Below are 22,370 nucleotides of genomic sequence, written 5' to 3'. Positions count from 1 at the left end.
ACCACATCGCCTCCCTCACCCACACAGAGCAGTTTGGCTGGTGCCTGTCTGCTCTAACTCAAATGCACAATGACATACAAAACAAAACTCCAGTGAGAAGAAAGCCACATTAAGGGATCAATTTTCCCCCTTGCTCTGGGGGCTAAGCTTTAGAGCACCTGGGGTAAGTCAAGGATTGCACTCTATAAGAGCAGTTGTTTTCACAGGTGAGAAGAATTAGCAGTTTGCCCTGTCTAAACTGCTGAAACATCCTCAGCCTTTCCACAGGTCAGGTTCTAAGACCTGGGGAGCATAAAATACCTCTTCCACTCAAAAACCCCAGGGCCACAGAGCTGCGTCCAAAAATTCCCACCAACTCCAAATTTACATCAGCACAGTGACTAGTCGCCACTTGTAATTTATTTTACAAAAATCACAAAAAAATTAACAAGAGTGAGAATTCATCGTGTCCAAGGGAAGGGAAATGGCTGCAAGAAACAACAGGTCCTCCCTCCACTGGGTCCCCCAAACTGGCATTGGAACCCTGGAAATTTCAGATAATGCCATTGCTCCCAATTCACAGACACAGATTCATAGGCTATCTAAGCAGGAGGGGACCCTGGAGAGCTTAATTCCCAGGCAGTGCTTCCTCCAGCCTAGAGCCAAGACTGAGAGGGACAAAGTTCACACCAAAATCTAAAGTGGAAAGGAACCTGCTGAATTATTATTTCTTTCCAAGCCCAAGGTACTCAATGGTTCTAACAACAATGGCTGATTCAAACCCTGATAACAACCTTTCAGTTCAAAACTTCTGATCAGCTGGTCAGACGAAAGGTTTTTCCCAAATCCTGTGCAATGGAAAATGAGGCTAGAGATAAGGGGGCATGCACACACACATGCACGACACTCACGGGGTGGCACACGGGAATGTGTTTGTATCTATGTGTGTACAGAACATCGTGGCTTCCTCCACAGGCAGCACTGCTCTGTACCTAGGCCACCGTCCAGCAAGACTGCACCGCAGGCCAGCCCATGAGTGAGTCTTTTCTGAAGTTAATTCAGCTGGCTGTTTACCAGGCTGATCCCAAGGGATAAAGAGATTACCGTGGCCCAGAGTTCAGAACAAGCCACTGAAAAGATGCCATCTGCAGAGTTATAAAAAGGCATCCTAGCCACTTCAAACATCGCCCCAACTCTCCTGGTACTCTCGACAAGACAATGTTCCTTTCCACTACAGTTACCACATAAAAGGGCCTGAGCGTCCCCACCAACAGGCTGCCATCAACAAAGCATCAAGCTACTTCTCTGCTTTGCCTGCTACTTCAAGTGTGGTCCTCAGACCAGCAGCATGGGGAACACCTGGCACTTGTCGGAAATGCAGAATCTTAGGCCCCAGCCCATTAAATCAGTGCATTTTAACAAGCTCTCAGGTGATTAACAGTTTAAGAAGTACTATGTAACCACCCAAACTGAGTAAAAATAACTATGTTCATTTGGAGCCAGTAGAAGAGACTGCCCTTCAGAAGCAAGGCTCTTCTTCTATCCCATCCCCAGTTAAAGATGCCACAAACTTCAAAGGCCCTTTTTTTTTTTTTTTTTTTTTTTTTTTTTTTTTTGAGACGGTGTCTCACTCTCTTACCCAGTCTGGAGTACAGTGGGGCAATCTCTGCTCACTGCAACCTCCACCTCCAAGGTTCAAGTGATTCTCCCGTCTCAGCCTCCCTAATAGCTGGGTACTACAGGCACACACCAACAGGTCCGGCTAATTTTTGTATTTTCAGTAAAGACAGGGTTTCACTCTATTGGTCAGGCTGGTCTTGAACTCCTGACCTCAGGTGATCCACCTGCCTCAGCCTCCCAAAGTGCTGGGATTACAGGCCTGAGCCACTTTGCCGGCCTCATGGGCCTTTTAAAGTCCTCTCATCAATGCAAGACTCTAAATTTCTAATTAGGGCAACCAGCATGTAGCAGGCACATAGAGTGTGCAGGTGCTGGGTAAAGCTCATTATGGGCAGGATCAAATTTAGTCTTCACAGCAACCCTACGGGAGGTACTAATATTATCCCCATTTTACAGATAGGGAAGCAAGTGGCCAGAGGAGGTTAAGATGGTTATTCATGTTAAATGCCAAGCTGTAGCATGCACCCCAGTAGTCAAATACATCACCCATGCCCTATTCTACCCACCCTACATCAGCCTGAAAGGAGGAAAAGGGAACCAACAGGTACCCAGTGCCCCCTCTGGTGCCAGCTGCTCACATATGTAATCTCCACCTGAGAAAGCCCCAGTGAGCCTTTGAGGGCAGCTCTGAAGTGAGAACTGTGATATGAAAGCTCCGTCATGTCAAAGGGCATGCTGCAGTTTGGAAGTGAAAAGAAGACTTTCTCCTCCCCATCAGGCTCAGGTGACTCAAAAGCTGAATTTCAATCACCTTGCTTTTCCAAAGCACTGACACTGCTGTCATGGTGTTAACCCGAAGTTTGCCTCTCTTAATAAGCAGTGCTTTGGAAGTGTGGGTGCATCGGTTCATCCACCAACACTGGTTATGTTCATAAGGGTGCTTTCTTGCTCATGGCCAACCTGTCAGGCAGCCTCTCATGTGTTTTCCACTTGGAGATGCTGGGTCACACCGCCAGTAAGTGGCAGAGCTGGGATTTGAACCCAGAGTGTCTGTGTCCAATGGCATGGTCTTTCCAGCCTCTCCAAACTCCCTCCTGGTGTGGCAGTTTAAGTGCCCTGCATTTTTCCAACAAAGCCGCTTTCTGAGCTCCCTGTGTGTGGTCAAGCTGTCTGTGAAGGCTCCATTCCAGTCGCCCACCTCGCTCTGAACCTGTCTCACGTTTTGAGGGTAATCTGCAGGTAAATTCTCTGGAGAGCGGGTGACAGAGAAGGACTGAACCACAGCTGCCTCCTTGGGCAGGACTGAGAACTGACAGTGTCTCAAAGATTCCCTCCCTCCCCACAAATGCCACAGCAGCAATTCCACAGGCGAAATTATAGCCAGATCGAGGACAGCAACTGGGGATTAAAAACTTTAAACCCATTAGGTTTGCTTTCGGGCATTTGATCCCAAAGCCAAAGCTTCCCCAGGGGCCTACGTTTTGGTTACATGAGTCAAATTCTTCACTGTGTGTCCACCACGGGGAAACCCCAGGAATTGTCCACATCCCTTACTGGGCAGAAAGCAGCCCAGGCTTGAGTAAAGGAAGAGCTGGTGTCGGGATAGCCACCTCTGACCACACCAAACTCTTCATTTCCAGAGAGAGGGGACTCACTAGGGACCAATGCTTGCCCAATGGAGCCATGGGACCTGAAAGGCCTCATAAGCTCTTCTTATATTTGGGGAAACTGAGGCTCCTGGTGTTTAAGCAGTGGATACTGACTGCTTTCTAGGGTTTTAAGTCAGTAGTTCTACCTGGCTTCTAAGCTTTGTGGGAAAGTTATGCATGGTGATAAAGTGTAAGAAGCACAGGCAGTAACACAGGGTTTAAATCCTGCCTCTACTGCTGACAAGCCGTGTCTCTTAGACAAGTGTCTTAACTACTCCGAGCCTCAGTTTTCCTCTTCTGTAAAACAGGAGGAATAAACGTTTACCTAAGAAGGTTTCTTGTAAGGTTTAAGCAAAAGACTGTTTATAAAGCACTCAGCAAAGTGCCTGCTACAAAGTAGGTGTTCAAAGAAATGTTAGACTGCTGGGCAGTAGTAGTAGGCCAAACACCTTGACACCAAACTCATCCCAGCTCCAACTCCTGGCAGCACCCAAGAGCTCACAGATCCTTAGAATTGCAAACGTTGTCAGAATCAAAATGGAGTCACTTGTGTTCAAAAAAAAACCCTGATAAATAGAGCTGTGGGAAGCCATGAAGGAAAGGTTTTCATGCATAAATAACTGATAACAAGAACTAGCACAAAAAAATCTGCAAAAACACAATCTTGCACAAAGGCCATCACAACCATACACACACACACACACACACACACACACACACACACACCTTCTGTGAGGAAATCTACCTACCAACTCTCTGTCCAACCTCAAACTGGTGCCACCCTTGTTACTGATCACTGTATCCAAGGATAATTATCTCAAAACAATTAAGTAATCCTCATTTTTCCTTTAAAAGCCTTTGTTTTCCTTTACCTCCCTGAATATGCACACAGATTACTGTGACACATGCATTCCCACTGCAATGCCCTATTCCTGAGTAAACATTTTCCTTTAGAGAGCTTCTCTCTGTGTTTGCTATTTAGGTTAATAGAACCTTGGTCCCTTTTCTGGTGTGCTGGGCAGGAATTTATTCAGACTGTCACAGTAATTCAGGGATGGCCAAGATGCTTTCACCACCAATAATATATTACAAAAGTGGCCACAATTCCCTACCCTTCCTGTATCCCTGCTCTTTTCAGTGTGACTTTGCAGCTTCTCTTGTCAAGATATGAAATGTGTTTCTGCCTCCTCTTGATGTAGGCTGGCCCTGTGGCTTACATTGGCCAACCAAATGTGGCAGAAGGGGCATGGTTCGACTTCTGAGCTTAGGCTTCAAGAAATCATGCAAGCTTCTGATTGTTCTATTGGTACCCTACCCAACCACCATGTGTACAAGCCCAGGCTAGCTGCAAGAGGATGAAAGACACATGGAGCACAAATAAGTCCTTCCAGCTGAAGCCATCCTTTGCCAGCCAGCCAGTCAGCCAACCCAGAAGTTGACCACAGATGCATGGGTGAGTCCTGCAGAGAACAGAAGAACCACCCAGCTGAACCCAACCTAAGTTGCCAACCACAGAATAAGCTTCAAGTGGTGGTTGATTTAAACCACTAAGTTTTGGGGTGGTTTGTTATGCAGCAATATTGTGGTGATAGAAAACAGATACATCATCAAGCTAAGGCATGCCACTTCTGAAGGAATCTGGACCGTGGTAACTGCATTGCCCACTAATTTCTGCTAAGTCCAAACCAATTATCCAACTATGCAGCTGACAAATATTGCTATGGCTCCTCTAGCTACCTGGTCTCCTTTCCCTCCCTCAAAGGAATCTCACCACCAACCAGGACCACAGACTTTTACTGGGGGCCCTGAGATGGGACAGGCATGGTGGAGTGGTAGAATAAGCCCTGAAGAGTGTACCTGAAGTCACACCCAGGAGTGTGCCAGCTACAGCTACGTGACCTTGGACAAGTCCCCTGGCCACTCTGACCGTTCCTTTCCTTTTCTCTAAAACAAGGATAATAACAAATGCATGATCTCCCTCCCAAGGCAGTGATGAGGCACAAAAGGAAAAGGCAGATAAAAGTGTTTGGGGGACTATGCACCCCAGGATGGCCTGACTTGCAAGAGTAGATTATGGTATTTTATCTGCAAGGCCAAGAGCAGATATAAATGCTCTCTAAAGAAGCCCTTTTCCTTTCAGGGCCCTTCTCTTTTTTCCTTAGAAACCTGATACCTTGGACAGAGCCTTGATGGAGGTAGAGGTAGGGAGGGCAGCATGGCTAACCCTGAGAACAGTCAGTTTAGCATTAAATCAGTCCCACCTTGGTTCAAAGCACAACTCTGTAATTTACTTACTTGCTGGGTAACCTTGGACAAGTGACTTGGCTTCTCTGTGCTTCAGCAGTGGTAGCCCCCTCTGCATAAAGAGGACTATGAACACAGTGCTTCTGGCATATAGGAAGTATTCATAAAAGCCTGGCAATAATAATTTTTATCCTGGAGAGCCTAGGTTAGAGTAAATAAATGGAGGGAGAGGGGCACAATCCATACCACATAATGCTAAGTTAGAGAATGAAATAGTTGGAGTCCAGGCCTGGCTGGGAAAAGCAGAGGCACGGGGGCAGGGTCCCACCTTGGAGTGACATTGGTCCCCAGCTTGTGATTCAGGGAGTGAAGGGTCAGAGGCTGCTGCCCTGGCCTGGGGCTCAGGTCTTGACAGACACACTGAGGGGAGGCAGCTGGAGAAGGAGGTAAGGGAAAAGGACTGAGGTTTTCCTTCCACATCTGAAAGCATCAAGTGAACACTAAAGTCCAAGGGGTAGAGCGAATTACAGACTTCTGGCAGATCTAAGAAAAAGCCTTGATATCTTCTTGTTGGTTTCTTGTGATAATTCTTTTCAAGAGAAATATGGCAATACATTTACATTTTTTTAAAAAGTACCCCACCTTGGAACTGTAGACCTACCTCCTAGACTTATCTGGAGCCTGGGGTGGGAGCTGGAGCTCCCCATAACAAGGGTGGCCTCCCATCTGCTCCTTGGCTTTCCAAGAGCACAGAGAAGAAAGAGGCAGGCAAAATTCTAGGATTTACAATCCCAAAGATCTCCATTTAAAGTAGCCATCTCAGATCCTTTTTGGAAGCAGACGGGGTGTAAATGAATGCACAAAAATGCAGATTTATGTAGAGCATAACGAAAATGTTAGAGGCCACACATAATGAAGAGTGTGTCTATGTTAGAATATCTCATTCATTTCAGTGTTGAGTGTCAACACTCAAAGTTTGGTGAATAAATGAATGAATCAACAAAAACACTGAAAGAAAACTCAGCATCTCAAGTCAGGATGAAAAAGACCATTCGTTTCATAAATCAGATCAAGTAACAAGAGAGATAACTACTGACATCTATCAAGGGCTTACTGTATGCTGTGTTGTGCTCTGGGCTTTGCAGATATTATCTCATTTAATGCCCCCACCAACCTAATGAGGGATGTACCCTTATTACTCTTTGCAGAAAAGGAAACTGAGGTTCAGACAGCTGAAGTAGGTTCAGACAGCTGAAGTAATTGGCCAAGATCACACAGCTCCTAAGCAGAGGGCTGAGTAAGGCAGGCTGGGGGCAGGGCTAATGCTGGAGCCCACTCTCTTGGCCACCAGGCACTTGTGTATCTCAGTGGTGCCCCCTTTTATGGCATAAAAATCGTGGATCTGGTTGTTGCTGTGGAACCAGGGACTCAATGAAGGTAGAGACAGGAAGACCACCACTCAGTTTTATCTGGAACATCCACCCTCTAGGACCCATCCTGGTGCAAAAGACGTGCCAAGACCCTCTGCAGTGCTGCCTACTGGTGTGTACTGCACAACACCAAGTTTACTCTGGGGTCCGCATATATCACAGCACTTTGACACTAGATAGGATGGGGCAGGAAAGGGCATCTCCCAGGTGACCTTAACACACCAAGAGATCAGCTAAGATGGAGGAAATTTGTTTCATACTTTTTTATTTTTTAAGAAAATTTGGGCACATAGGTTGGGCGTGGTGGCTCATGCCTGTAATCCTAGCACTTTGGGAGGCCGAAGCGTGTGGATCACAAGGTCAGGAGCTCAAGACCATCCTGGTTAACACAGCAAAACCCCATCTCTACTAAAAATACAAAAAAAAATTAGCCAGGCATGATGGCAGGTGCCTGCAGTCCCAGCTACGCGGGAGGCTGAGGCAGGAGAATGGCGTGAACCCGGGAGGCGGAGCTTGCAGTGAGCCAAGCTCGTGCCACTGCACTCCAGCCTGGTTGACAGAGTGAAGACTCCGTCAAAAAATAAAAATAAAAAGATTTGGGCCCATAGTAGGTACATATTTATGAGGTACATGAGATATTTTGTTACAGGCATGTAATATGTAATAACCACAGCAGGGTAAATGGGGTATCCATCACCTGATGCGTTTATCCTTTATGTTACAAGTGATCCAATTGTACTCTTTTAGTTATTTTTAAATGTACGGTCAAATTATTGTTGACTATAGTCATCTTGTTGTGCTATCAAATACTAGTTCTTACTCATTCTTACTCATTCTTTCTAATTTTTTGTACCCGTTCATGCCTTTTATTAAATGTTCAAATATTCGGGGATACAAATCATCCTCTCACATATTGTTGGCCACCGGTGCAGCAAGTTTGACTCTTTAATAAAGTTACAAACCCAGGAGTGATTCTGAAACACTGGCCACCATGGCTACCTTCCCCAATTCAGAGCTTCCTAAATAAGTGGTGGGAGCCAGTAGAACTCAGAGTGGATGGGGGGATAGTAACAAAGCAGCCCCAGGAGGTTAGGGGGATACATGGAATACTGCAGAGTACTCCATCTTTCCTAGGACACTTCTGTCTTAGTGTCAGACAGACTTGGTGTGAGAGGAGGCCCTTCAAATGTCCCTGGCAGAATCATTGGGTCCCTGTTCGCTCAGTGATCAAACACCTCCAGAAAACAGAACCCTTGCATCCCCCCAAGAGTAGCCAGTGGGTCATGAATAAGCATCCCCAAAGGGAGCTGCAGAGAAGCTACTACTATTGCAATTCAATCACTTGTCCAGGAAAGCAGGCAGAACAGAAATTCACAAGACAGATGTCTGAGCTCCCTGGGTTGGGGACTTCCCCCCAAACTCAGATTCTTGACTTCCTGAGAGGCAGTCAGCCTGGGTGGACAAAGGCACAGGCCTGTGCTCAACAACTCATTAGCCATGTAACTTGGGCAATGATGCCTCTGTGCCTCAGCTTCCCCTCCATGAATGGGGAAAAAATGATAGCCAGCTGCTACAGACTGAATGCTTGTGTTCCCTCAAAATGTATACGTTGAAATCTTCACCCCAAGGTAATGTTATTTGGAGGTGGGGACCTTGGGAGGTGATTATGTCATGAGGATATAACCTATGAATGAATTAGTGCCCTTATAAATGTGGCCCCAGAGAGCTCCCTCACCCCTTTCATCGTGTGAGCTTAGAGTGAGGACACCACTGTCTATGAACCAAGAAACAGGCACTCACCAGACAGCAAATCTGCTAGGGCCTTGATCTTGGACTTCCAAGGCTCTAGATCTGTGAGAAATAAATTCTGTCATTTATGAGCAACCCAACCTATAACAGTTTGTTATGGCAGCCCAAATGGCTACCAGCTGAAAGGACTGTTGGGAGTATTAAATAAGCTAATGTGAGTACCTATGTAGATAGCACTTGACATCTACTAAATATTCAAAGATACACTGTTGCTGCTGGTGGTGTTATTGTTGCTTCCGTTGCTAATTTAAACTCATCACAGAAGTTCTTTTTGCTCAGAGCAGACATTAATGGACCAAGTGAGCCTGTGGTTTCAAAGACTGTAGATTTTTCCCAATCTTGCACTTACATTGGCTTTCTAGGACTCCCTCTGGCAAAAAGGAAGGTTGGGATAAAACATTTTATTCTGCTTTGGTTGATCACCAAATCCACTTGGCTAAAAGGATTTGCAGTTCAGAGAACTCGGTGGCTCAGTGTAAAGCAGAGCTCCTTTCTTCTGAAATCCATCACCTGTGACTTCTCCGACATCAGAAAGAAGCACCTTATCAGTCAGCAGGTGGCAAGATTGCTCGGGATTCTGTTTCTGGGCCAGTTCCAATGGCCCTACTGTCAATCCTAACACTCCACACACTGATTACAGAGGTATGAACAAAGACAGATGACTCCCAGCCACACTACAGGCCAAGGAGCACACCTCACACCCTCCCAACACAGTGATTCATGCGTGGCGGGCTCCAGGGCATCAATCGAGGCGTGGGTCACTTCATGCTGTTCAGCTGCAAGGGGGACTGTCAGTGACAGCCTCCAGCTGCAGCTTTCCTGGGATCTGCTGCAGGATTCCAGCTGAGGCTGTGCTCTTTCCAGACAGCTCCAGCCAATGCCTGACCCTGGCAGAGGACAGCCATTTCTTCCCAGTGGTCCCTGTTGAGTTGACTGAGACTTTAATCAGATCTGCATAGAGTCAGAGGCTCTCTCTGCCCCATCCAACTGCCCCATTTCTATTTCACAGGCAATACTCAGCCCCAACAATTCTCTCACACTCCTATCTCTGTCCTAGCATCTGCTTCCTAGGGGATGCAAACTGACACAAGCCCCCAGTGAATGTGCATTGATCTCTCAGGCTGGGGTGGGCCTTGAACAAGGCGTGTAACTCTAAGCCTCAGTTCCCCAAATAGCAAACTGGAAACCACTCACTAGGATGTCACAAAGACTACGCCTGTGAAAGCATCTGACCTCTTGTAGATACCCAGCAGATACTATCTGACGAAACTCATTTTGGTTCTTAAAATTACATGCAACCCTTTGAAAGCAAGGAATTTCAGAGAATACCATGGCTGCTTTTAACAAATTCAAAAACAACATTTTCCCTGGACAAATCACAATAGAAGTTATCAGGAGACCATTTCCTGAACAGCAGCATGTCACCAGGGAATCAGAGCTGGCTGGGGCCCGGCCCTTCACACTCTCACACTCAGGGCCATTAATGACAGGTTGAGACAAGACTGTCTTCTTGCCCTGGAAGGTTCTCCACTGGATAAGACAGCTGCCTCTGCCCCCAGCCAGCATTCAGCACTAGCTCAGAAAACAGCACCCTTGCCAGCTTCTCCAGATCTTCAGAGAAATTTCCCAGAAACCCCAAGAAGATGCTTTTTGCATCCCCTTGGAACTCAGGCCTCATATATGTGCTGTCCCTTCTTGAGAGCTTGAGAAAGCAGGCTCTGCAGGGTGAGTGAGGACCAGGAACAAGGTCTGAAAATGCCATTTCTCCAGAAAAATTCCAACGAGGAAGCGGACCTACACCTTCCCCTAGAGTCTGGCACAGGACAGAGGAACTCTGCAAAGATGCTCACCACTGAGGTTATGAGAAGGCAGGGCTCCCACCACCATTTCTGGGTGTTTCCTCAGCAAGACTGGCAGGGTCGGGGGCAGCAGGGCCTATGATCCCAGGGCTCCCCTTCTAAATGTTTTCCCTACACAGGAGTTTCTCTTCTGTCCCTCTGAATAACCCACGCCTGCCTGAGGGCAAGCCTCTCCCCCACCAGAGCCTATATCTTAAATTTCATTTGAGACACACAACTAGAACCCCACAATTTTCTCACCTACCTGTCAGATTGTGAGCAAAAAGTTTTCATTCTTGAACCCCCAGCCCTAAATACAGATCAGGCCCTGCGGTGTTTTATGAGTGGAAAGACAATTCAACCTCTTCAGTAGACAATAATTTTTAGTTAGATGTAAGCATCCGTTTCAGTTTTAGTACTCACATATGCTATGGGTTGCTTTTGTTCTTTTTCTTTTTCTTACCTCTCCTTTTGATCCTTGTCTAGCCCTTTAAGACTTACATCATTGCTCTAAACCCACACTGCCCAGTAGAACTTTCCATGATGATGAAAATGTTTTCTCTGTGTTGTGTCCAATACAGTAGCTACTAGCCCCATGTGGCTACTGAGTACTTGAAATGTGGCAAGTGCAACTGAGAAGCTGAATTTTAAATTTTATTTTTAGTTAATTTACATAGCAATATATCTGGCTAGTGGTGACTACATCAGACAGCTCACCAGAACTGTCTAGCTTGTTCTTTTAATTCTCAACCTTCATGCAAATTGAGGATGTTAGGTTCTCCTTGGCTTAGAATTGCCTCCTATTCCTCACTGAAAAACACTCTGACAACCTTAACAAAGCAAAAAGCCCAGCACATCTTCTATTTCCGAGCACTCGCTCTGTGCCTAAGCGCAGCCGTCTTGATGCGTCCCAGGAGAGGGAGCAGGAAGCACGTCTCCAGAAAGGAAGCCAGTGCACCCAACCACTTTGGACTCCGGGGCGTCTGGGGCAGAGAAGGAGGAGGGGACGGGGCGGAGTGTGAAAGACGTCCGCTCTAGAGGCTGCACGCCAGCCAGGCCGCATTTATTTATATCACAGGGTGTTACAGTTGTCAGCCCTGCAGCTGAGGAACTGGTCCATGTCTAAAGGAAGGGGACAGAAATCGGCTTTGTCCATGTTCCCTGGCACTTACTGTTGTTGTTCAAAGGATGCCAGAAGACTCAGGCAGTGGGAGCTATAGGAGAGGAAGCTGGCTCTGGACCAGCAGACACACTCTGGGTGTTATTAGAAAAAAAGAAAATTGAGTAACTTGCATGTTTGTATCCCAACTGATACAAACGTCATCTGGAACACTGTCCAGGATATTCTAGTCCATATAGCCATGGGGACAGTTCTCACTGCCCAGAGCACAGTGACAGCAGGACCACTCAAGCAGGTATACTGAGAGAAGCTGGGTCTGGGGCTCTGTGCTCAGTGTGATATGGCTACAGAGCTGGGTTCAATCACCAGGGCTGGGAAAAGCAAGATCACCCCCACACTTATACAGGGATCTAGGATCCTTCCATTAGTGACAATTTTGGTCTACAAAATAATTGAGAGAAATGCTCAGTTATGGGATTAGAGAAGTGCTAGTTCCACCAATAGAGCACATTCACATGCTTTGAGATATACACCCGCGGGTCCCTCAACAGGGGAACACTCTGCTCTGCTGCCTGCAGAGTCCATGCTGACTTTGGGGTCTGGGCTCTCCCCCTACCACTTGCAGCACATTCTTCTCCCTCCCTTTCCCTAGAGACAACACATTTTTTCACCTGTAAAACAGGTGGTTAATTAGCATGAAGCAAACATCTTAGACTGCAAAATATTGAATTAAGTGACAAAGAATAATTTATTTGAGAAGAGAGACATAAGATACAAGGCTTAATTAACATATCTTCTTTTCCTTTCAAAGTTCTGCTATACTACTTTTCCCTTTCATGTCTATATTTTACCTTCCTCACTCATTTTGACGAGTATTTGTGATCCTTTTAAGTCACCCCCATGTAGGTTCTATACTCTTTCACTGCACTAGAGCAGCCCTTTGCAAAACTACTCCAAGCCTCCAGTGTCTGAATAAATTAATGTATTTTTCTAAAGTACACACACTTTACTGGCACTTTGGTAATACATAAAGAATGCCTTGAAGCTTCCATCCTCTCTGACCCACCAATTCTAAGTCCAGGAATTTATTCAAAGGAAATAATTAAGATTGTCCTCAAGGGTTTTGTTAAAGGTTGTTTACCCCTGCTGCTGTTTGCAATCACAAATAATTGAAAATGACTGACATGTCCCTCAAGCAGGGCTAGAAGATTCAGGGCTTAGGCACTTCTTAGTAGTAAGCGACCAATAACCAGTCACCAAGTCAATCAACCCACCCCAGAGTTGAAGTTAAGGTACAGACTGAGGACAGATCCAGAATTCACAGGACCTGATCTTATAAATTCAGGGTGACTAACTTTAAGAAAATTAACATAAAATTATCAAATTGGGAACAGGGCATTAATAGGGGTCTATGCAAGCAAGAACCCTTTGGGTTAAGTTTCAGCAGCCTTGCACAATAAGTCTGGCCTGTAAAGGAAAGAAGAAGGAGAAAGAAGATGCTGGAAGTCACTTACTTCAAAGGCCTTAGTTTACCAAGCCTGGATAAAAAATACATTCGAACATACATACAGCAAAAAATACATTCAAGGTCTAAGACAAAGAATATTGGGAAAAAAGGAAAGAGAAAAAAAGGATGGGGAGGAAAACACTTGAAAACAACAGCATGAGAACAGAAATCAAGGCAACAACAAAATCTAAGAAAAAATTAAGTCAATGTGGTGGGTGGGGGAGTAAAACGAAGCATTATTTTTAGAAGATTTCAGTAAAGTTGGTGCCTGAACAGCTACAGGAACAAGCACTCCAACACAAAAAAGCAGCCAGCTTGTATCACAACAAGAGAGGGCACTTTTGAGCCCAGCAGCCCAGCTACATGGGTTCCCATGGACCCCTGAAATACCAGTCCCACATCTCAACTGGCAACAAGGATATGCACAGCATTATTGCCCAGCTCCACATCCCCTCCCTACCATTTACCCTGGGTAACAAGTTGAAGGCCACAATGTCTTTTCCTACACTGGCCAAATCTGCTCACAACAGCTTTTCTTTATCCCCTTTTTAAATCAAAGTAGGCTGAACACCTTTTCTCTGTCAGATCTGCTCTCGTCTCTACCCATTCCTTTCCCAGGCAGGGTGGCTTTGACCTGTGGCCCATGCAAATCCACAGTGACAGTGGCCTGGCCTCTCTCCCTCTAGCTGTCAAAGAGCTCTAAGGCACTTGAGCCAACCTCAGCCTGCAGATCACATACAATGCTCTGGCTGGCTTGGCTGCCTGCTCAGCTGCCGGCCCTTTCTCAGCAGCCCCCTGTCCGCAGTAGCCCTCCCATTTTTGACAGCGCTTCCCATGTGCTTGGTGCCTAGTGTGGGGATCTGGGATGTGTTCTTCAACCTCAGACCCTGAGTCTGCAGGACACAGAAAAATGTTCAGCCTGCTCTGCTTTAAAAGGGGAATTTGACAAGTTTAAGAACAGACACGCGGTCTTAAACCCAGCAACTGGAGTGAGAGAGGGGGATGTGGAGCTGGGCGAGAGCTATGTGAGGGCTTTGAAATCTGGTTCTCTTGGAGGCTGATCTCCTGAACAACATTATTCTTAGTGGGATGGTCTCGGAGTCCCCTTTTCCGGGAATGCTTGAGTATTGCGATCCACAAATCACCCTTTTCCATCAGCCTCTGTCCAATACAGAGCAGTGACTCTCCTGCATAACTTCATGCACCGGCAACAGTGACCTCGACCTCCCTGCCTGCCACCCCTAAGGACGCTTAGGCTGGTGACTACACAATAAAATCAACCCCAGCCTGGCTGTCACCTGGGCCCCCACTGAGGCATGACCTTGAACGGGGGAACTTCCTGCAGCCTAACTCTCTCTCCTATCAAGAAGTGACCACTATGTGGCTGTTCATTCCCTCGGGTCCAGAGGAAGTGGCCAGTGAGGGCACCAACCTCCCCTTAGTGCTTCTCTGCTGGGGTTGGGCACAAGCTCTGTACCACTCAGCTTATGGTGCTTCATGGGGGAGGGCCGCCCCCTTCTTCAGGCCCACCTCTTCGTACTCAGGAGACAGCTGGACCCCTTGGCCTCTATAGAAACACGTCTCTCTCTTAAGGCTTCTGGTGAAGGTCTCCAGGTCGAATGGCCCGTATGAGATGAGACTCAGGCTGCCGCAAGAAACACCTACCTGACCCACTGGCGGTGTCACTCGTAGGTGCTCCCTCACCCTCCTCTTCCCTATATCCCAGGAGCTTCTCCGCTTCACTTCCACCCAGGGTCTTGTAGGGGCGGGGTGGGAGGGGGTGGCTCTGGGCTCCAGTGCGCCCTAAGGGATCCCAGACACCCTGTCCCTGGGGAGCCCCACCCCGCGCAGCGGCGCTGTAGAGGCTATACTACTTCCTCAGGGGTTCCCCAAAATCGGGGAGAGGTGCAGCTCCAGTGCCCCGACTCCTCCAGGCCCTGCGAGGTTCAGGAAGCTCACCGGGCCAGCGGCGGCCACTCGGAGGCAGAGGAGCCAAGTTACTTTGCGATCCAGAGAGCGAAGCCGAGTCTGGCTGGGCGGCGGAGAGACAACTCTAGCGGCTCTCCCCGCACGCTCCGGGCTGGGACCCCGGGGAGGGGCCCGGACGCCCCCGTCCGCCTCCAGGCGCCGACCCCGACCTCAGAGGGCCCCGGACGGCGTCCTCCCTTCTCCCGCCGTCCCCCCGGCGGCCGAGCCGCGCGCAACAGAGACATTTAAATCGCCCCCTCGGGACGGCGGCATGGAGGAGGCCGGAAAGGCGGCGGCGGCGCTGGCCTGGGGACCAGGGCGGTGGCCGCGCGGGCCAGGGTCGCGGAGCTGGGCGGGCACTCACCAGCGCGTGTTGTCGTGGAAATGCTCCAGAACCGCGTAGCCGAAGAACGAGTCGGCGGGGCCCTGGAAGTGCACCGGACGCTGCGGGTCGAGGTTGTAGGCGCCCGCGGGGATCCCCGCGACCACCAGCGCCAGCAGCAGCGCGCGGAGCCCCCCGGCGCCCCTCGGCGCAGCCGGGCCGCCCATCCCTAGCCGGCCGCCGCCGCCTTCCCCTCTGCCCGGCGAGCAGGGCGCCGAGCGCGCGGGCCGCGGGGTCAGCCGACGGCCGGGAAGCTCCCCGGGGCGGGAGCTCTGCGCCTGGACACGGGCGGGATGCGGGCGTCGGGCCCGGCACCGGGGCGCGGACGGCGAGCTGAGCGGGCGCTGAAGGCGAGCACAGGGACGGCCCCGAGCGGTGGGCGTCCTCAGTCCGCCCGAGAAGTCTGCGCGAGCGGGTCCCGGGCCGGGCGGCGCTGGACTGCGGAGGGGCGCGCCCGCAGGGTGGGCGGCCCGGGCGGCAGCGGCTGGACGGCGCGGCAGCGCCCCCTGCGGGCTGCGAGCCCTGCGCGCACTTCCCCGGCGGGAGTCAGCCTCGGGGACCCGCCGAGGCGCCCGGAGCTGCCCCCTCCCCGCCGCTCACGGGGCGCTCGGGTTCCCGGAGATAAAGCTGCTGCCCTCCGCCACTACAGGCTCTACCGGCCCTAGTGGGCCTCTCTCCCTGTTTTTGTCTCTCTTTCCCTCCCTGTCTCACAACCAGTAAGATCCAAAGCAACCCCGGTGAAAGACAAGTTCAGACTCCAGATTCTAGCCCTGCGCATCCTCTGCTCCTTCACCCAGTTGTGAGATAAGCTGTAGGAGCAGTGCTCAGTAAACGCCCGCTGTTGTTGTTCATAACAATAGTAGCCACGTGGAAGCGAGCAGAGCACCCCTCCATATTCTAGTCACTTGGTCTCATACACCAGTGATTCCCTAAGTGTGGTGTCTGGACCAGCAGCATCAACGTCATCTAGGAACTTGTCAGAAAAAGCAAATCCTCAGGTCCCACTCAGCTCTGCTAAATCAGAAGCTCTGTGGGTTGGAATCCAGCAGGGTCTGCGTGCACTCAAGGGTGTGTGTGTGTAATTGTAAATATGCATAAGAGAAAGTCTACCATCTTAACCATTTTTAACTGTGCCGTTTGGGGGATTAAGTATATGCATGTTATGCAACCATCACCACCATCCAACTTCAGAACTCTTCATCTTGGAAAACAAACTTTATACCCTAAACAATAACTCCTCTTTCCCCCAACCCTACCCCCATCCCCAACACCAGCCTCTGGCAACCACCTTTCTACCTTCTGTCTCTATGAACCTGACTACTCAAATTCAAGATTCCTACTGAATTGACTGCTATCATGTTGAAGTCTGACCACACTCTTGTGGTTTCCCTGCCTGTGTTCTCTTCTTTCCACTTTTTAATTCTACAACAGAGTTTGGACAATGGTTAAAAACTTCCTGTTGCCCCCCACCAGCTACTCCTGCCTATAGGATGGAGCCAGGTCTCCTTAGCATAACTTCAAATGGAGGCTCCATCTGTTTCCAGCCCCATTTTATGCCCCTTTCCTGACTCACTTCCCACAAACCCTACAATGTATCCACACACAACTTCTAGCTGTCCCCTGAATGTGTCCAGCAGGGGTTTTCACACACGTTGTGCCTTCTCCAACACTTCTTTCTTCCTGAAATGTGTCTACCTAGGATTTTCAACTGGCAAAATCCTATCCATCCTAGACTTCCAGTCCAGTTCTCGCCTCACCCTTTCTGTGCCATTTCCTCTGCTCCTTTCTTCTCTGAGCTGCCAAAGAGTGTCCACATGCCTCTATCTCGACACTTAGAACATGTTAATCATTTTGGGGGCTCTCTTTCCCTCTCTATAGACGGTACAGCTCTCTAAGGAGAAAAAAAATCTTAGATATCTTTGTAGCCCCCAATGCCCAGGTCAGTGCCAGGCTTAGGAGGATGCTTAAACATTGTTGAAAGAATGAACTGGCCGGGTGTGTTGGCTCACTCCTGTAATCACAGCACTTTGGGAGGCCAAGGTGGGTGAATTACTTGAGGTCAGGAGTTCAAGACCACCTGGCCAACATAATGAAACCTTGTTTCTACTAAAAATGCAAAAATTTAGCCGAGCGTGGTGGCACATGCCTGTAATTCCAGTTACTTGGGAGGCTAGAGGCAGGAGAATAGCTTGAACCTGAGAGGTGGAGCTTGCAGTGAGCCGGGAGTGTGCCACTGCACTGCACTCCAACCTGCGTGACTGAGCGAGATTCCATCTGATTTAAAAAAAAAAAAAAAAAAAAAAAAGAATGGCCGGGTGTGGTGGCTCATGCCTTTAATCCCAGCACTTTGGAAGGCCAGGCGGGCAGATCACCTGAGGTCAGGAGTTCGAGACCAGCCTGGCCAACCATGGCCAACATGGTGAAACCCCATATCTACTAAAAATACAAAAATTAGCTGGGCAGGATGGCGCATGCCTGTAATCCCAGCTACTTGGGAGGCTGAGGCAGGAGAACTGCTTGAACCTGTGAGGCAGAGGTTACAGTGAGCTGAGATCGTGCCACTGCACTCCAGCCTGGGCGACAGAGTGAGAATCCGTCTCAAGAAAAATGAAAAAAAAAAGAATGAACTGCTTAAAGAAAAGCAAGCTTAGTAAGAGAACAAGGCACTATGGGGGAGATTTTGAAGGAGACTTTTAACTTCCTTTGTATTTTGGTTGTGTGAGAGTGAAAAATGATCAATTCTCATTGCAGGACACAAAACACAAGGTTTTCTTTTGGTTTTTGTTTTGGTTTGGTTTTGTTGTTGTTGATTTTTGAGACAGTGTCTCGCTCCTGTCTCCCAGGTTGGAGTTCAGTGGTGCAATCACAGTTCACTGCAGCCTCAACCTTCCAGGCTCCAGCAATCCTCCCACCTCAGCCTCCCAAGTAGCTGGGACCACAGGCACGTACCACCATGCCCGGTTAATTTTTGTATTTTTGGTAGAAACGAGGTTTTGCCATGTTGCCCAGGCTGATGTCAAACTCCTGAGCTCAAGTGATCCACCTGCCTTGGCCTCCCAAAGTGCGGGAATTACAGCCATGAGCCACTGTGCCTCGCTGAAGTTTTCATCTGCGGTAGAGATCACTAGTATCTTCCCAATATTTATACTTCCCATTTTCCTTACTAACAAAGCCCACAGTTAGTGGAGTGTTAATATGCCTAGCTTTAAAAATAAATAAAACTATGTTTTCCAGTCTCTTTTGCAGACAGAGTAGCCATGTGCAGTGTCTGGCCAATGAGATACGAGCATGTGATTTGGGTGGTAGGCGTCTCAGGTGGTTTCCTAAAGGAGAGCCAACTCAGAGCTGACTTACAGCTTTCGTCCTGTGCCCTTGCCCCTCTTGCATGAAGCACAGAGGTCATGGCTGGAGATGCAGCAGCTGTCTTGAGGGCCACCTCAAAGGAAAGGTCGGGAGAATTGCAGAGACTTCAGCCGTCACATCCTAGAACTGCTGCACCTGACGTGGACTGCCTTCCTGGGGACTTCTTACTACCAGAGAAAAAGTAAACACCTAATTTATAACAGCCACTGCTTTTAAGGATTCTGCTATTTGCAGGCAAACAGAATTCCTTGCCGATTTAACATCTAGAATGAATGGAATCTAGAACAGATGCTCCTAACCTAGAGTTCATTCATTTTCCATGTTGCTTCAGAGGTCCTAAGATCCCCTGTGGTCGGTAGACTAATGTTCCCCCTCCTAATCCCTGGAACCTGTGAATACGTCACCTTGTATGGCCAAAAAAGGACTTTGCGATGTGATTACGGTTTAGGGTCTTGAGATGGAAAGATTTTCCAGGATTATCTGGCTGGGCCCACTCTAATTATGTCAATCCTTAAAAGCAGAGAATCTTTCTTTGGCTGTAGCCAGAGAAAGAGATGTGCAGTGGAAGTGGGGTCAGAGAGATACCACACTGTTGACTTTGGAGATGAAAGAAGGGACCCATGAGCCAAGTAATACAGGCAGCTTCTAGAAGATGGAAGAGACGAAAAAATGGATTATCTCCTAGAGCCTCTAGAAAGGCAACACCTTGAGTTTAATCCAGTGAGACCCCTGTCCCATTTCTGACACCCAGAACTGTAAGATAATAAATGTTGTTGTTTTAAGCCACTATACTTGTGACCATTTGTTATAGCAGAAGCAGGAAACTAATATAGCCCTCTAGAATTGTATATAGAAGTGTGTATGTGTGTGTTTGTGTGTTTCTTAGGGAAGGATCTCTAGATTTCAACAGATCCTTTAAAGGTAAGGTAGGTTTTAGAAGGTAGGAAACCACTGATCTAAAACACACTGATTTCCAACTTTATAAACCAAACCCTAGGCATTGGTCTTTTATTTAATTAAACGGTAGCTCTCAATCTTGACTGTATATTAGATTCCCAGGCAACTATTTAAAAATACAGATTTACCAACAACACTTTGGGTCAGAATCTAGGGGCAAGGCCCAGGAATCTGCATTTCAAACGCCTCTTGGGAGATTTGTCGAGTAGCCAGATTTGGGAAGCACCGTTCTACAGGAGAGAGATTCAGAGCCCTGCACTATATTCCTTAGCCTGTGGCGCCATGATGTGGTAAGGAAAACGTAGGATTTGGCATCTGGTGAAGAGAATTTAACTCCCAGGCCTCAACAGCTGTGTAACTTTAGTAAATCAATAAAACAAGGATACTAATAACTAATAAACCTATTGATGAGCTTCTCAGGGCAGCATTTCCTAATCATAAAACTCTAAACATGTATTAGTTATTTGTGTAATCTGACCTCAAGAGTGAGCTCAATTTCCTAGTTGCCAGAATAAGCTGTTTTACAGAGACTTGACCTGAAGTGCGTGTCTCCAGGGTCACTAGCTGGAGGGGAGAGGCATAATATTTCAAACCTGGACATACAAAATGCAGATTTGCTTTATGGGATGGAGCCTTTTGAAAAACTGAACCCCTTGTCCACTTTCCCAACTGAAATGGCAACCAAATGCCCTCCATTCCTTTATGCTCTCACTTCAAGAAGAAATCTGAAGATTTTCCACTAGCCTTAGTGGCTGCAGACTGAACAGCATGCTCTATCAGCTCACCTATCATTGGCCTTTTCTATAGTCTGTGCAAAATTGCTCTCCACAGTTACTTTGTTAAACAGTTAAACAGTTACATACATACTTTGTTAAATTGTTACAGCTACTGTAACAATGCAAAAGAAGTGATGGTTATACTGCTCTACTCCCTCCTGCCCCACTGCAGAGAGGAATATTGGAATGATTAAATGTCAGGGTGAAAACAACACTAGTTTTTCAGAAGCCTCAAAAAAGTCTTGGAGGCCAGACACAGTTGCTCATGCCTGTAATCTCAACCTTTGGGAAGCCAAGATGGGAAGATTGCTTGAGGCCAGAGTTTGAGACCATCCTGGGCAACATAATGAGACCTCATCTCTAGGGGGGAAAAAATGACCAGACATGGTGGTATCACCTGTAGTCCTAACTACTTGGGAGGCTGAGATGGGAGGATCACTTGAGCCCAGGAGATGGAGGCTGCAGTGAGCTATGGTTCCACCACTATGCTGTAGCCTGGGTGACAGAGAGAGACCTTGTCTCTAGAAAGAAAAGAAAAAGGAAAAACTCTTAAGATTAATTGATCTTTTTAATCCTTCCTTTCTCTAATACCTTTTTTGTTCTTTTTGCTTATACATTTGTAGATTTTTATCTGCCTCTCATTATTTCCCAAATGCTTAACTACTAGGTCAAAAGCTAGGTAGATTTCTAAGGCTCTTAATACAAGCTAATTGGCTTAGCAATCTTTAGGTTTAGAATATAATTTTTCATTACAAATACACATAGTTCCTCCAGGTGAGTATTTCCGGACCCTGTCTTGAGCCATACTTTTTCCTGTGCTCTTTTTTCTGGAGTGCCCTTCCCATGGTCTCCGATGAGAAATACTAATTTCTCCCTGACAAATCTTCCCAACCATAAATCTCTAACATCTTCCTTGTCTCCCCCAAGGGACTGCTTGCATTTCTGGGGTCTGTGTGAGTGTACCCTAGGAGGACCCTAAATGGAGGTTTAGACACTCCCCAGTGATTATGAGAGCCCGGTTTGTAGAGACCTGATGGGTACAGACACGCGAGCAGAGCAGATGCTGCTGTAAGGTGACAGAACTGCTAGCAGCAAGGAAGGCTCACTCACTATGTGTCTTGCGTTGCACTGAGCATGTTCTAGATCACTTTATCTTATGTAAACCTCACAGTGATCCAGTTGGGAGGATGCAGGCTGAGATTTTATCTCAGTTACCATAGAACCATGTGAAATGAGGACGGACCATATGATGGGTTCACAATCCTTGTCCAAAACTCTTAGGGCCAAAGGTGTTTCTGCAGTCACGTTTTTTCAGTTTAGTAGAGAAGACAGCATCACACACCATATATTACAAGACAATATACCATATATTACATAACCAGGCCATGAACACTGCATTCCCCCCAAAAGTGATCTCTGTAGTTCTAATCCCTCCAAAAAAGCAAGGCCCATAAAGTCAGTTGATCCTCTCTCACTCTTGGGGCACGTGGCATCTAATGCCAACTGTCAGGTTTCCTTTGGAGTTAGCCCTAAAGAACTTAGCTGCTTGGTTCTTAACAATGCACAATCCAGCCTATACAATCCACTATTTGGTTGAATCAGCACCTTACACAGCCTGTTACAAAAGGTTGGCATGCAACTTTATACACTGACAAGGAACAATCCCTGCAGCATATGAAGGGTAATAACTCAAGTTCCTTAAGGACATGCCTACTATAATCTGGTATA

At 47.7% G+C, this 22,370-nt stretch overlaps 1 protein-coding gene across 1 annotated transcript in view; it reads right to left on the bottom strand.

The window, feature by feature from the left end:
- ITGA9 (integrin subunit alpha 9) overlaps nt 1–15,724 on the bottom strand; it is a 388,944-nt gene extending 373,220 nt beyond the window's left edge. The window contains exon 1 of the mRNA XM_050780278.1: nt 15,529–15,724. Within this exon, the coding sequence (XP_050636235.1) occupies nt 15,529–15,713 (185 nt within the window). The 5' untranslated portion in view covers nt 15,714–15,724. The remainder of the gene's footprint in view (nt 1–15,528) is intronic.
- Nucleotides 15,725–22,370: the final 6,646 nt, after the last annotated feature.

This window comes from Macaca thibetana, chromosome 2 (genome assembly GCF_024542745.1).
Source record: "Macaca thibetana thibetana isolate TM-01 chromosome 2, ASM2454274v1, whole genome shotgun sequence".
NCBI lineage: Eukaryota > Metazoa > Chordata > Mammalia > Primates > Cercopithecidae > Macaca > Macaca thibetana.
Note: the sequence above shows the minus strand (reverse complement) of the source record. Positions and strands in the feature narration are given on the sequence as shown.